The sequence below is a fragment of the Oryza brachyantha genome, chromosome 9 (genome assembly GCF_000231095.2).
Source record: "Oryza brachyantha chromosome 9, ObraRS2, whole genome shotgun sequence".
NCBI lineage: Eukaryota > Viridiplantae > Streptophyta > Magnoliopsida > Poales > Poaceae > Oryza > Oryza brachyantha.
The window spans coordinates 1,148,706-1,162,573 of NC_023171.2; the positions used below are offsets into that span (position 1 = coordinate 1,148,706).

Sequence of the window (13,868 nt, forward strand, 5' to 3'; positions counted from 1 at the left end):
AAACCCTAATGTCGAATTGATCTAAGCATTGGAAGGGGTCTGTATGGCTGTTTCTCACATCACTAGGGCTTTAGCAATTGTTTCCTCTAGCGGTGTTTCTACATCGACAAAACCAGAAGATAGCATTTACTGTTTCTTCACAAAATAGTCAGTAGAATTATTGCTTCACAAAATAGTCAGTAGATCAATGCAATTCTATAATTAGTAGAAGAGGTAAGTATGTTGGCTAAGTCAAGAAGATTTTAGACTCTACCGCGACCAATAGGGTTAGCCAACGTAAGATACATTAATAGTAAGTTGTGTAAAAATAGATCGGATACTATTTAACTATGGTATGAGTTATTAAAAATTTGGAGAATTTGGATTGTAAGTAGCTAGTGCAGATGTGAGTGTTAGCTTTGCGATAACTACACAAATTGTGTATCCACGTGGTTTACACTTCGTGCTCGAACACAACTTCGGTAGCTAAACTAGGGAGCACGAACAACACACTTGGATTCCATCAACAACTTCACCATTCTCGCAAAAAGTCGACTAAGGCTCGAGTACTAGCTTCGCGATCACAACACAAATTGTGTATCCACGTGGTTTACACTTCTTGCTCGAACACAACTTCAATAGCAAAACTAGTGAGCACGTACAACACACTTGTATTCCATCAACAAGTTCACCATTCTCGCAAAGTCGACCAAGAAATACATCGTTTCACTTTTCCCTCCAAAAGACAATCACCACCTAAACGGATCCCTCCGTCTTTTTATTGACTCGTTACACATTATCGTCATTATCAAAAGTGCTAACATGTTATTTACATTTAATGGAATAAACCTGACATGGTGGTTTACTTAAGCCAAGTTCGGCTGACCATGGTAAATTAACTTATCTTTTTCGTTTTCCGCATACACGCTTCCTAAATTACTAAACAGTTTTTTAAAAAAAATTTATAGAAAAGTTGTTTTAAAAAATTATATTAATTTATTTTATATTTTTTTAATAATTAATAATTAATTACTCATGTGCTAACCTATTACTATATTTTCCATAAAACATAAGTTAACTTACACCCACCAATCGAACGAGGCCTTAGGGCGGACAACAACTGTTTCGTTCGTGGTCGCTTGGTGCAGCTGCGAATCTGGGGCGAACTGCGCTCTGCACTTTTTGCTCGCATGAGGGCTGAGGCACTGCTGGAAAGTCGGTCCGAGCAATCAACCAAGCAAGCCAAATACGCCCAGAGAATGTGAGCGCCAACAAACATTTAAAGTTGATCCACATAATAAACTTTCAAGCAAAATAACCGATCCAAGCAAACAAAATACTCAAACCACGCATGGCCTAGTTCAACTACCAATAACCACTAAAACTCCAATAGATCAAGTAGCCAAGTCGTTTTAAATCTAGATAGATATGAGATATTTTGATCAAAAATTGTCGCCGTTATGATGCTGCTTAAGACGAAACGACACCGTCATTCAGCGTCAGGGAAGCCAGCTGCTGTTCAGGTGTGGCGTTTGTCTGGATCTGCTGCGCCGTGCGTAGGACCTCCATTGCTTCAGCAACCTTCGCCTTGAGAGCTTCTGGAGACTCCAGCAGGTGCAGCACCTCAGTCTGGTCCATCTCCAGCAGCATGCCAGTCACCTTTGCAGCCTGCTCGTGCTCCAGCTGATCGACAAGAGGATACAAGTTCTCACCAAGCATCTGCAATAATAAACAAATTGGTCACGCAACAGGAAAACATGTTCAAGTTATGCATAAAAGAACATAAAAGCATAGGTAAAAACATAAAGCCATAGGTCCCCAACCATTCTTTGCTGATCCGGGGCTGCGTTAGCCAAGGCAGTAGCCAATGCTCCAATAGGAATAGGTTGTGACGCAGCAGCATCTCTCATGGGCATGCCACCCATCTCATATGGAGATGGCATCACACCACCCCCAACACCATGCATTGCAGGATCAGGCATGCCACGTCCTGTTGGATAGCGGTAGCCACGGCCACCCCTAGCAATCATCTGCATGAAAAAATATTAGGGGAAAATCGTTTTTTTCCAAATTGCAAACAATACACGAGCGAATATTAAATGAACACAGCTGGTGGTATGCTAACAGAACATTGTTGTGTTCAGCAAATAATGCGCAAATCTGTCATACCTGTTGCTGACCCATTGGCATGGGTTGCTGCATTCCACCAGCACCAGCACGCCTGCCAGCCGGGCGCTGCGGCTGCTGTCCTTGCTGAACCATTGGCATTATAAAGTTTGGCATTGGACCTCCACCAGGCCTCATCCCAGGCATAAGAGGCTGCTGGAAGCCGAAACCAGGCTATAAAAAAATAAATTTGTCAACGCAGTGATCATACAAAAACCTAAGCATATCATGTATCCCTCAATTTCTGTCAAGTAACAAGATAACTACATTATTTTTTCGTAAATTGGCTAATGATTGCTCCTATTAAACAGATCTGTAATTGTGCCAAATAAAACAATGTCAAATTTGGGCCAATTCTATATTTATAGTCTAGTTGTGACAGAGTAGCAAGCATCAGACTCTAGAAGTCTAGACATACACTAAGAAACACAACTGAAATACACAACTTGGTTAATACTGCTTGCCTTGTTGATCCAAGAAAAGGCTATGTTCATGACCATCTTGTATTACAAAGCCAAATGAAAAATTGATCAATGTTGTAAAGTAACACTATAACATTCACAAACGCAACAGAGAATTAGAAGGCATCAAATCGCTAGATTTTTATTTGCCATTTTCAAAGTCAGCTCTGCACAACATAGGGATTGGCACGCTTTTGGAAATAACATAGAATAGTAGAGGATCCAGTATGCTATAAGTTTTAAGTACATAAAACACAATTTCTGAATACCACAAGAGAGGTAATCAGAAAACAGGTAGGAGAAAACAGCTCTGGACTTCATGTTACATCAACATATTTTAACAGGAATATTTTTTATAGATAAGACTGGGAATAAACAGTAGATTTAAACTGGCAAACAGCATGGTTTTGCATTGCACCAAAGAAAACAGTCAAATGCAAGGGCAGTAAGATACCAATAAAAACTTATTCAAGAAAGTAGTTGCACACACCAACACACAACACTAAAAATAGGCATAATATATTACAAAAGGCCCAGATGCCAAAATATTACTCGACAAGAAAATCAAGCCTTATTTACCTGTGGGTTGATAAACGCTGGAGGGGGCTGACCATAAAACAGTTGCTGACCAACTCCAGGAACACCAGGTGGAAACATGGGCATGCGAGGACCAACTGAAGGAGCAAGTGGGACAGGCCTCAGTTGTGAAAATTGTGCCTGGAAAATCAAAGGGATAGCAGCTAACATCATATAACAGAAAATAAACATATTAATTAAAAGGCATACAAGTTATGGGACAAAGGCAACATTTAAGGACGACTTGTTTTATTGGTAAGCAAGTATATAGTTATATTCAAACTTAAGACATCCCAAAAAAATTAGTTACTGACATTAATATAAGAGAAACACATAAATTAAATAATATATGTAAACATATCCACACTACTATGCATCTGAATAACATCTGTGCACGCATTGTGATGTTCAAAAATCATCTGAGATGCTAATCTCAGAGAATATTGAGTAACCTCAGGGACTTCATAAAAAAGGGACAACAAAGAACAAGGTCACAGACAATTAGGCACATTTCTTACCTGCAGCCTTGCTTTCCTGTCTTCCTTGCGCTGCGCAAGCGCAACATAGAGCGGCTTGCTGCCAATCATCTTGCTGTTCATTTCCGCAAGCTACAGGGAGACATTAAAACAAGAAAGAAATTATTACATGCATATGAAACATACATTCTAAACATTATGCATACACCATCTAGCTTACCGCTCGGGAAGCATCTTCAGCAGATTTAAAAGCAACAAATCCAGAACCTCTGCTGACACCATTTGAATCCCGCATAACCTATGGCACAGCTTGTATTAGAACCAGAAATTAAAAGGAATTGCAAGAACTCAGCATCCATAAGCAACAGGTTAACAAACCTTGCAGGAAGTGATGGTGCCAAACTCAGCAAAAAGTTCCCTCAACTTATCATCATCAATACTATCATCCAAATTCTTCAGGTACAGGTTAGTGTTTTGATACTTATCTGCTGCTTCTTGAAGGTTCTTCTCAAATTTCTCTTTCAGCTCCATCTCCCTTTCGGATTTCTTTTGTGCTCTTCCAACATACCATTCTTTATCATCAAACTTCTTGCCATTCAGCTCTTCAACAGCTTGAGCAGCAGCATCTGGACTTTCAAAGTTAACAAATCCAAAACACTTAGATCTTCCATCTCCCTCCCTCATTACAACAGCACTAGTGATGGTTCCAAATTTTCCAAAGATTTCCTTCAAGTCATCTTCAGTGGTCGTCTCAGACAGGTTCTTTACATAGACATTATTGAACTTGACATGGCCTAAAGAATTGTCCCTCTCTTGCTTACGAATGAAAGGCCCAACATACACCTTTTTGTCATTCATAAGCATGCCATTGAGTTTATCAATAGCAGCTTGAGCTGCCTCATCCCGGTCAAACTGAACAAAGCCATAGCCCTTTGATTCTCCAGAAGCATCAGTTGCAACTTTACAGGAAAGAATGTTGCCAAACACACAGAAAGTATCTTGCAAAGCTTTGTTGTCTATCGACTTATCAAGGTTCTGCAAAAATGGAAGTCAGGATGTCAAGACCAATAAAATAAAAGATGAAAGATAGATTTCCGTGTGTGCAGACAAACCTTAATAAAAATATTTGCTGCGCCACTCTTGCGCAAGCTGGGGTCACGGTTAGAATACATAATCCTGATAGGTTTCCCATTGATAGGAGTGAAGTTGAGCATTTCCAGTGCTCGTGCAGCTGAAGGATATATCACGTTTAGTATGGAAAGACTACAGAAGAGCTCAATCAACAAAATAAAAACAATTATGTTCTAATAAAAAAAGGAGACTATCAATAGTCATTAGTAAATAAAGATTTCCTGTCATGGAAGATTTATAAATGCATAGGTTTCCCAAAGGTATCATCAATTTGTATTTGCACAACAAAGATATTGTACACATTAGTCATACATAGATCAAGATTATACTATTTTCGCAGAAGAAGAGCAACTGATAAATTTTACAAGGAAGACATCAGATACAGCTATTTATAAAGTAGAGGTGCAACTCTCGAAAGCTTTGAGATTTTAGGTACTATAACTGATTTGTAGGCATCTCTGCATGAGGAACATTACAATAACAAAAGATATGATATGAAAATTCGAAGCAGCCCTTTATCTCCAAAACATGTTACAGAAAAACAATATAACTTAAATATTAAGAAGCAAATATATCAAAATTTTGCTGTGTCACCTCGATAGCAATATTATCAGGGTGAAAAGGCGCACATTATCAAAACTTATCAGCCGCCTTAAATACTTTGTATTTTCTAATAATATAACCAATTAATGGACATCAGCAGACATAGCATAAACTTACAAAACAGAAAGGCAGATAATATCGAAGTATATATTTTTAGATGAAATCAGAAGAAACAAAAGGGGCGGCCTCTCTATTAATGAAGGAGATCTAATTTTTGAGCATAAGAATCCCTCTCCCTTTGCGGCTATCGGCATGAATTCTAATGGCATTTAACATCGCATCAAACCCTAATCCCTAAACGTATGAAAAGAAGAAGGTACCAAACCCTAATCCCTAAACCTAGACGACGCTAGATGCGAGGCGAAAAAGAAAAAACATGGGGGGTGGGGCGGATCGGGTAGGTCGGTCACCATCGGCGGGACTGCTGTAGTTGACGTAGGCGTAGCCGAGCGACCTCCGCGTGTTGACGTCCCTGCAGACGCGGACGGAGACGACGCCGCCGACCTGGGCGAACACGTCGAAGAGCTGCGCGTCCTGCACGCTGACGTCGAGATCCCCGACGTAGAGCGACGTGGCGGGGAACGAGGCGGCCGCCGCCGCAGCGGCCGCCGGGGAGCCGACCTCCGAGGCGGGGCTCTGCTGCGCCTGCGCCTGCGCCGCCATCCTCGTCTCCGATCTCCTCCCTTCCTTCCTTCCTTCCTCCTCGACGGATTCGGGATGGGATTTTTTTTTCTGGGGTTTTTTTGCGGATTTTTTTGGGGGTAAAATTTTTCGGTTTAGGGTTTGATAAGGGTTGGGAGGAGAGGTGGGTTGCCTCCCAACTGCGGCGCGAGACGGAGGAGCCGCCGAGCCCCGGGGAGCGCCGCTATTTGTACCCCTCGCGCCCTAAACCCTCGCCCCTTCCCCGCCGTCCGATCCGATCCCATCGGGCCCGCCACGTGTCCTAGCATCGATTACACAAATCCGGATGGCCTCCAGCTGGTTCCGCAACGTGGATTTCTCTTTTTTTTTAAAGAAAACTTCGTGTTTTCAAATGTAATAAATCCGTCATTGAACTTGGTCATAGAGTTCGTAGAGTTGACTAGTATAACTATGTTTTTCATTACCTTTAGATTAGTACAGTTCCATCTCTTTATCGAGCTATAAGAGACGGAGGTCAACTAAATAGTTTAAATGGTTTTAGCTTCTCAAAAAATAAGCGAAGCATATTAGAGTGATTAGAAAACTAAAGGATGGGTGCAGCAAATTCGAGTCATTCCATATCTTTATTATCCTATGATTAAACTTAAAAGTTAAGATGTATATTAAACGGCCTGTCATTCGAAGCGCTCTTGGCTATATACATGAGTTTACCACCTTATTAAAAGCACATTGTGTACGTAGAGGTTTTAGGAAATCAATTTTCTAGATTTGCCATGCTATCAAAAAGGACGATAGTCTCACCAAAGAGGTTATCACAACACCACATTAGTGTATACGCAGGAGCGGTGTATCTTTGGCCTGGCTTCTGATCTTGTCAGTGAAATCTTGACAGTTGGATCATGATTTTTATAGTTATCAAAATATGTTATTAGTTTTGCATGAAATCATCTTAAATGAGTTTCCTTAACTTATTACACCGACGTTGTCGTGGGGAATTTACTTATTTGTGTTATTACCAATAACACTTTATTAGTTATTTAGAGGATATCTTAAATAAAGTGTGCGCATTATTGTTTTGATGTTTTCGTGAGAGTTTCTTGATTAATTTGAGTTGAGCAAAACTGGGTAAATCTAAGATTTGAGCATGAGGGGGACTAAATTGATTAGAAACTATGACAAAGAATCCCGTGATATATTCGTAATTTTTTTCATACATCAAATACCATGTAGTGTAAACGAATAGCACACAATAATACAAAGAAATACATAGATAGTTATACCTCATATGAAGCATACACGTTATAAAATGATTTTAATATTATTCGAACTAAAAGTCTAGATAAACAATCAGATACAAAAATTAGACCTTATCAAAATAAGAAACAAATTACATGTCTTGCCGTTATTAACTACTACCTTTATCCTAAAATATAGCAACATTTCGATATCGGTTTGGTCAGCCACTTATCTAGATACATTGGAAGAAATGCTATGTTTTAGGACGGAGTTACTAGCATTTTAGAGATCTGAAATCAAAGTAAATAGATAAATTATACATAAGAATTAAGATGTAATTCGAAATTAAGTTATTAGCTATCTACTTATATAGGACAACATAAATAATTGTTACTCCCTTCGTTTCATAATATAAGATGTTTGACTTTTATGCTTGTAATGTTTGACTATTTGTCTTATTCAAAAAATTATGGAAATATTATTTATTTTGCTTGTGACATAGAACTTTAAGTAAGACTTATCATTTTTTTTATATTTGTACTAAATTTTTAATAAGACGAATGGTCAAACGTTACAACTAAAAAAGTTAAATATATTACATTATGAAACGGAGATAGTATATACTTAAACTAAAATTTAAAATTTAGTAACAAAATTATCTCGTTTTATTTTTTGGAGAAGGGGTACATCCGTACATGTGGGCGTCCATGGGGGGAGGCCAGGCTAACCCCCAAAGCAACAACAACTTTTATGATAGGTCAAAAGCACAATAAATATAACAATGACAATAAAATGAAAAGCATATTAAATTTAATGTTAGTTACAGCAATAGCTTAATGTTGCTAAAACATGTTTAATTATGAAGTGCCATGTGTTACCATTGGTGTTTGTTAAAACCAATGATGGTTACAAAATGACTTCTAAAAACAACCATAGTTCTAAAAGTTTTAATTCCTGTGATTGAACAGCAGATGAAATGGGTGCGATTAAATTGATTGATGTACAAACAAATATCTTATACATAAGTGTGTTCTTTATTAAGATTCATAATCATGTCATATTACCTAGTTTATGTGAGACTCTTGATGCCAAAGTAAGCAAGCATGCTATTATGTTAGTTGGATTTAGAATGTCCCGTGGGAGCTATTTGAATGCAGCGTTTTACAACGCTGTATTGGTGTTGTCACGTGGGAGTCTTTCATTTTTGTTTTTATCAAAGTATGTTATAGGTTGTAGTAGTAAAATCTTAAATGATCTGTCTTATAATATTGCATTGATGTTGTCATGTCGAATCTTTTAATTTAGGAACATTTGCAAATTTACCATTTGTTTTTTTTAAATTGCATAGATGTCATTCGAATGACAGTTCTAGTGGCATTTTTGTAATTTTCTGGTGGTAGTTTTGTAATAATATTCTAAACCAGTGGTAAATTTATAATTATCTCTTTAATTCATGTTATTACCAATCTCTTAAATGAAATGTCGCTATATTTATGCATTAGGTTAGTGTGTTGATGATGTCATGAGAGATTCTTGATTTGGAATGAGTTCAGGAGCAAAAGTGACAATGAGTTCTACAAGGTTGGTTCAAATTGGAATAAATGTATGACGATGACAAAAATATCATAAATATATTCCCTCCATTTTTTAATTGATGTAGTTAACTTTTGAATCTATGTTTGACCATTCGTTTTATCAAAAAACTATATAATTATTGATTATTTTGTTATGATTTGATTTATTATTAAAGTAACTTCAAGTACGATTTATAATTTTGCATATTTGGAAAAAAAAATTTGAAACGAAGGGCCAAACGTAAGTCCAAAAGCAACAATGTCAATTAAAAAAATCGGATAGAGTATAATCTAACCATTGAAAAATATTTTCACTTCAGCACAGATGTAGGTTGCTTTCTTTTGTTATATGAAAATGAAAGATTATCTGGTTTTTGTGATAAGTATTCCATGATAAACAATAAAATTAATTACTGAAAAGTTGAAAATCTAGTTTAGAAACGTGAGATAATCAACTATATAGAATTTTTCTTTAATAAATATATCATTTAGCAGTTTGGGAAGGTGCACAAGCCGAAGAGAAACAATCAACCAGAACGTAACCGTAGCAATGTATCATTTCATCATATCAGAAGCATTACATTTCAATATGTTGATCCATTTAAGATAGTCGTGAATACAAAGACAATGATAAAAGGAAAAAGAATAACAATCTCTAGAGAACGTGTTACGGCTACCTAATAACAAGAGCCGACCAAACCTGGTGGCCCCAAACAATAGAATACCTATACCCATCTATGCACTGAGAAGAATTGGCTATCCAATTTGCAGTATCTATAAGGGTGATGTAGTTGATTTCACCAAATAATGTTTCAGTGGACTAAATGCCCAAGTGACTGAAGGTTCAGTCCCAGCAATCCCTTATAAGGAATCATTTGCACTATCTAGTTTAAGCATTTCCTTCAGCTCTCTTCTTTATTTTGAGGGCAGCTCTGACAACATTCCCCCTTGTGATCATCCCAACCTTCAGAAAGAAATTTTACTTATTATTCGCTACTATTGAAATGGAAGGGGAAAGAAGCAAAGGCAGATCAACTCACCAATTTACCCATGCTATCAACAACAGGCAATCTTCTGTACTTGGTTTCAAGCAGCAACCTATGAAACAAAATAAACACCAGTATTGATGACTGATAATAAATTGGTAGACATAGCCCTGAGAAGTAATGGATTGTTTATAGGTACCTTGCAGCAGCATCAAGGTTGGTATTTTCACGAACCACAAGAGGTGCATAAGTCATTACATCACCGATGACTTTACCATTGGTTTTGCTCAAGAGTGTTTGTATCTCGCGAAATGTCTGTAGAGAGATGGTAACAAGTCTAATAAATTACTGATTGAAATAAAAATTGATAAAAATGCAGACAAAAAGATAAATGATCTGCTACTTCAACTTTCAAGGAATATGTGAAGCATAACTAATTATTTATTTTAAAGGCTAGAAACAATATATTTACCAATTGAAATACTAAATTGTGGTTCAGACTACTGCACTCGAGCATGAAGAATACCAAGATTTTATAGATCCTTGGGCATACCACTAAATGGGTGGTAATTACTGTTACAAAATATATGTAAGGTATTTACATGATTTAGGTATTTAACCCAATACTGAGTAGCATTCTAAGTTGAGAGGTGACAACATATTCTTGATAGGGAAAACAAGTGACAAGTTGCTCTACAGCCCACGGTCCATTACATTGGCCAATATTCAAGGCACACTTCTACTTTATTGTCTAGTCAAACAGCTTTGTCATACCATGTGAAGGTCTATGTAGTGGGAACGTTTTTAGTTAAGGTGGATCACTGTTTTTCAACATAGAAACTGGAGATTTTTGGACTATTGAAAATTGCTTTTATTTCAAGCCACAACATTCCATCCTAACACCTGACAGTAGGAAGTAAAGATGTGTCGATTTGGATTGATGCCAAAATGTGCCATACCATTTTTTGGTAGTTTCAATAGTAAGTATGACAGTTTGGTTTGAAGCCAAATACTCCCTCCATCCCAAAATATAAGCATTTTTAGGATTCAAAATTTTTCCCACAATATAAGCCTGATTTCCATGATCTCAATCATTCCAATGATTCTAAAACCAATCAGATACTTAGAAAGGGAAACTAATTAATTCAAAATTCAAAAATTCACAACTGAAGTGAATAAGAGAGAATATTTTGACATCCCCTTAGTATATGCTAAACACCCTATAAATGTTTATATTTTGGGACAGAGGTACTAGTTGGCAACACCCTTAGTTAATTTGGCATAATTCTAGAAATTTCTTCACTATAGTGTAAAATTTGATTCCATGCTGGTAATAACCAAATGCAACTCTACCCTACCAATAAATTGGTAGTACCAAAATTTGCCTATATTTTGGCACTACCAAATAATTGGTAGGGTAGAGAACCGAATAAGACCGATAACTCAATATAAGAAAAATATATGCATAGCTAGAAAATGTAAAAGGAAAAAAGTAACATTCCATCTTTATTACAACATACCTTCCAAGTACTATCCACCTCAGGAAACATGCTTGTGTTTGTGCCAGTCAGTCCACTTCCTGAATCATGAGAACGAGTTCAATATAACACCAATGTAATAATACCAGGACTACAGCCTACGGGTATGACATTTACTACTCCATCGTATACCACACAAAAAAAGGTTAAATAGCTCATGCTAATTTCTACAGCATAGGGTTCCACAAAAGTTACACTGGGGGCAAAGCTTTTTTATCATTCATATCCAAGGAATGATTGTTATGGTCTAAACAAGGTTTGGTTGTAGGATCTTACCCTAGAAGTAGTAGGTAAGCAAAAGATTATATGGTCTAATCCACTACTATTTATGTTTCTTTCTAGTTGTGATCCTGCCTATCAAGTATTCAAGATATTGACAAAAGATCAACATATGTATGACAGCAAGCAGATGGTAAGGAAGTGCAATGGTGTATTAGTGACTAAGGGTGCGTTTGTTTGGGCAAATCAGCTGAATAACTTTCTCGTTTTCCATTAGCATGTTTACCAAACTGCTAGACGGTGTATGAATTATGAGCTAATGGCTTACCTCGTTTTGCGTGCAGCAAAATTGCCAAACAGCTTTTGCCCAGATGAACTCACCCTAATACTACGCTTTTGCAAGATAAATATTTTACCACTAATATGAGTTGTTTATCTATCAGAAAATGACTTGAAGCTCCAAGAATGAATACCTGATATTGAGTCCAGAGCTAGGAGATCATAATCTGAGACAACACCTACCTGCAGGTGGAAATAAAATTGAATTTTAGATTTTGGGTGATGACATGCCAGAATGAAGGTGTAATCCAAACAATATACAATTAAACCATAATGTCAATGTAATGTGTATCGTAAGACATGACATGATATAGGACATGAAAAGGCCTACAGAATATTCAGTCCAGTTATGGAGGACAAGGAAACCATTATCTGAATCATCACTACATTCTGGCTGTGAGCATTCGAAAGCTTTATAAATCCATTATGTAGAATCTCCAGACAGGTTGAAATTTAGCATGTTAAAAAAAAAATTCTTGATGAAGTTTGGAACCATGTTTGAGCAATCATGTTAGTAAGACAACTAGACAAGTATTAGTAATAAATATAAATATAGTTTCCTTGAGAAAACCTCACTGTTATTGACATGTACGAACAACAGTTATGAAAGCAAACTGCAGAAAGAAATTAAGCCAAAAAAAAAACGATTGAATTCAGTGAAGTTTGTGGTGTGACGAACCAACTTTCCGTCGTCATCAATGACAGGGAAACCCGAGATCTTGTACTGCACCAGCGTGTGAAGAGCTGAAGACAAGGGAGTCAAGATAAGTTAGCGATGCGGATGAGCAGTAGTGGAGCACAACAAAAGTAGCGAAGAAAGAGGGAGGACCTTCATCGACGGAGGTGGAAGGCGTGACGACATGGAGATTGGGCCTCTGCGTCATGAAGTCGCCAACTGTGTACACTCCGTTGTTGTTGTGCTGAAAGAAGATGAAGAAACATCCAATTACTTACTTTTGATTCAGAAATAATATACCTACTCCAAAACAAAGAAAGATGGATGTATTGTATAGAATCAGTTTGGTTCAGAAGAGAGAAACAACAGTCAATAATAGGTGATTTCTCGTGTTTCGATCGGTTTCAGAAATACTCAAAAACCATATGGTATAGTCCAAGTCCCTGAAGAAGAAGGAATTCGAAGAAAGGAGAATAGTAGGCAAGGGCAGGGGAAGACGAAGATACCGCGGCGGGCGCGGGCGCGGGCGCTGCGTATGCGCGGAGGGGCCCGCAGCGGGAGGAGGAGAGCGGAGGAGGAGAAGGGTGGAGGCGAGGCGTAGGGCAGAGGGTGGCGGAGGGCCGCGCGAGGGCGAAGGCGAGGGCGTCGGCGGAGCGGAGCAGCGTGGTGGCGTCCATGGCTAGAGCCTTTTTTGGTGGGTGGGGTGGGGGGAAGAAGAAAAGCAAAGGGAGGGAGGGGGAAGAGCAACGGATGGATGGAGAAGCGTTTGCGCTTGCGCTTGCGGCTATATACGAATACGATACGACGCAGGCAGCGACATGGACATGGACGCGGCTCTTCTTCTTCTTCTCTTCTCCTTGTCCTGTAGTGGAGTGAGACTGCTCGTCGATTCCACACAAGAAATATCTCCGTCCTTCGTTTCGTTGCGAATAAAATTCTAAATTGATTTCGCCGACTATTCGACGCTCCCTCCGTTTCGTATTATAAACTGTTTTAACTTTAATTAGCACCATGCCTCGTCATTTGGTTTCACTTAAATAAAAATATATTTGTCTTGGTTAAAAATGTCATTATTTTTTAAATAAACTTATTTGAATTAAACTACTTGCGATATGAAACGGACGGAGCATGTATCATTTGCTTTATTATTGGCATCACATACAGCTAGGTTAGACTATTCGTTTACGGTAGTTTTAATTTTAAAAATACATGGATGAAATGAAGGTTGTCCATATACATTTAACACAAATTAAAAATCATAAATTT

At 37.9% G+C, this 13,868-nt stretch overlaps 2 protein-coding genes across 2 annotated transcripts; both read right to left on the reverse strand.

The window, feature by feature from the left end:
* Nucleotides 1-1,253: 1,253 nt before the first annotated feature.
* On the reverse strand, nt 1,254-6,065 carry LOC102719615 (polyadenylate-binding protein 8-like). Its single transcript, XM_006660967.3, has 9 exons — nt 5,803-6,065; nt 4,771-4,889; nt 4,037-4,693; nt 3,879-3,956; nt 3,701-3,790; nt 3,186-3,323; nt 2,149-2,319; nt 1,803-2,009; nt 1,254-1,698 (listed from the first exon to the last, which is right to left on the reverse strand). The coding sequence occupies exons 1-9, from the start codon at nt 6,053-6,055 to the stop codon at nt 1,450-1,452; spliced, it is 1,962 nt and encodes a 653-aa protein (XP_006661030.3). The 5' UTR covers nt 6,056-6,065; the 3' UTR covers nt 1,254-1,449.
* Nucleotides 6,066-9,373: 3,308 nt separating this feature from the next.
* LOC102700365 (CBS domain-containing protein CBSX1, chloroplastic-like) lies at nt 9,374-13,345 on the reverse strand. Its single transcript, XM_006660357.3, has 8 exons — nt 13,109-13,345; nt 12,756-12,846; nt 12,606-12,670; nt 12,061-12,109; nt 11,351-11,409; nt 10,030-10,145; nt 9,885-9,942; nt 9,374-9,808 (listed from the first exon to the last, which is right to left on the reverse strand). The coding sequence occupies exons 1-8, from the start codon at nt 13,277-13,279 to the stop codon at nt 9,734-9,736; spliced, it is 684 nt and encodes a 227-aa protein (XP_006660420.1). The 5' UTR covers nt 13,280-13,345; the 3' UTR covers nt 9,374-9,733.
* Nucleotides 13,346-13,868: the final 523 nt, after the last annotated feature.

Bases quoted from the DNA above. Each gene is read 5' to 3' on its own strand.
- LOC102700365 (XM_006660357.3), bottom strand. From the start codon at position 13,279: ATGGACGCCACCACGCTGCTCCGCTCCGCCGACGCCCTCGCCTTCGCC. The intron at 12,847-13,108 runs GTATCTTCGTCT...ATCTTCTTTCAG, and splicing joins CCGCGCCCGCGCCCGCCGCG to CACAACAACAACGGAGTGTA. The intron at 12,671-12,755 runs GTCCTCCCTCTT...CCTTGTCTTCAG, and splicing joins TTCCACCTCCGTCGATGAAG to CTCTTCACACGCTGGTGCAG.
- LOC102719615 (XM_006660967.3), bottom strand. From the start codon at position 6,055: ATGGCGGCGCAGGCGCAGGCGCAGCAGAGCCCCGCCTCGGAGGTCGGC. The intron at 4,890-5,802 runs GTGACCGACCTA...TATATCCTTCAG, and splicing joins CTACAGCAGTCCCGCCGATG to CTGCACGAGCACTGGAAATG. The intron at 3,957-4,036 runs GTTTGTTAACCT...GCTGTGCCATAG, and splicing joins GCACCATCACTTCCTGCAAG to GTTATGCGGGATTCAAATGG.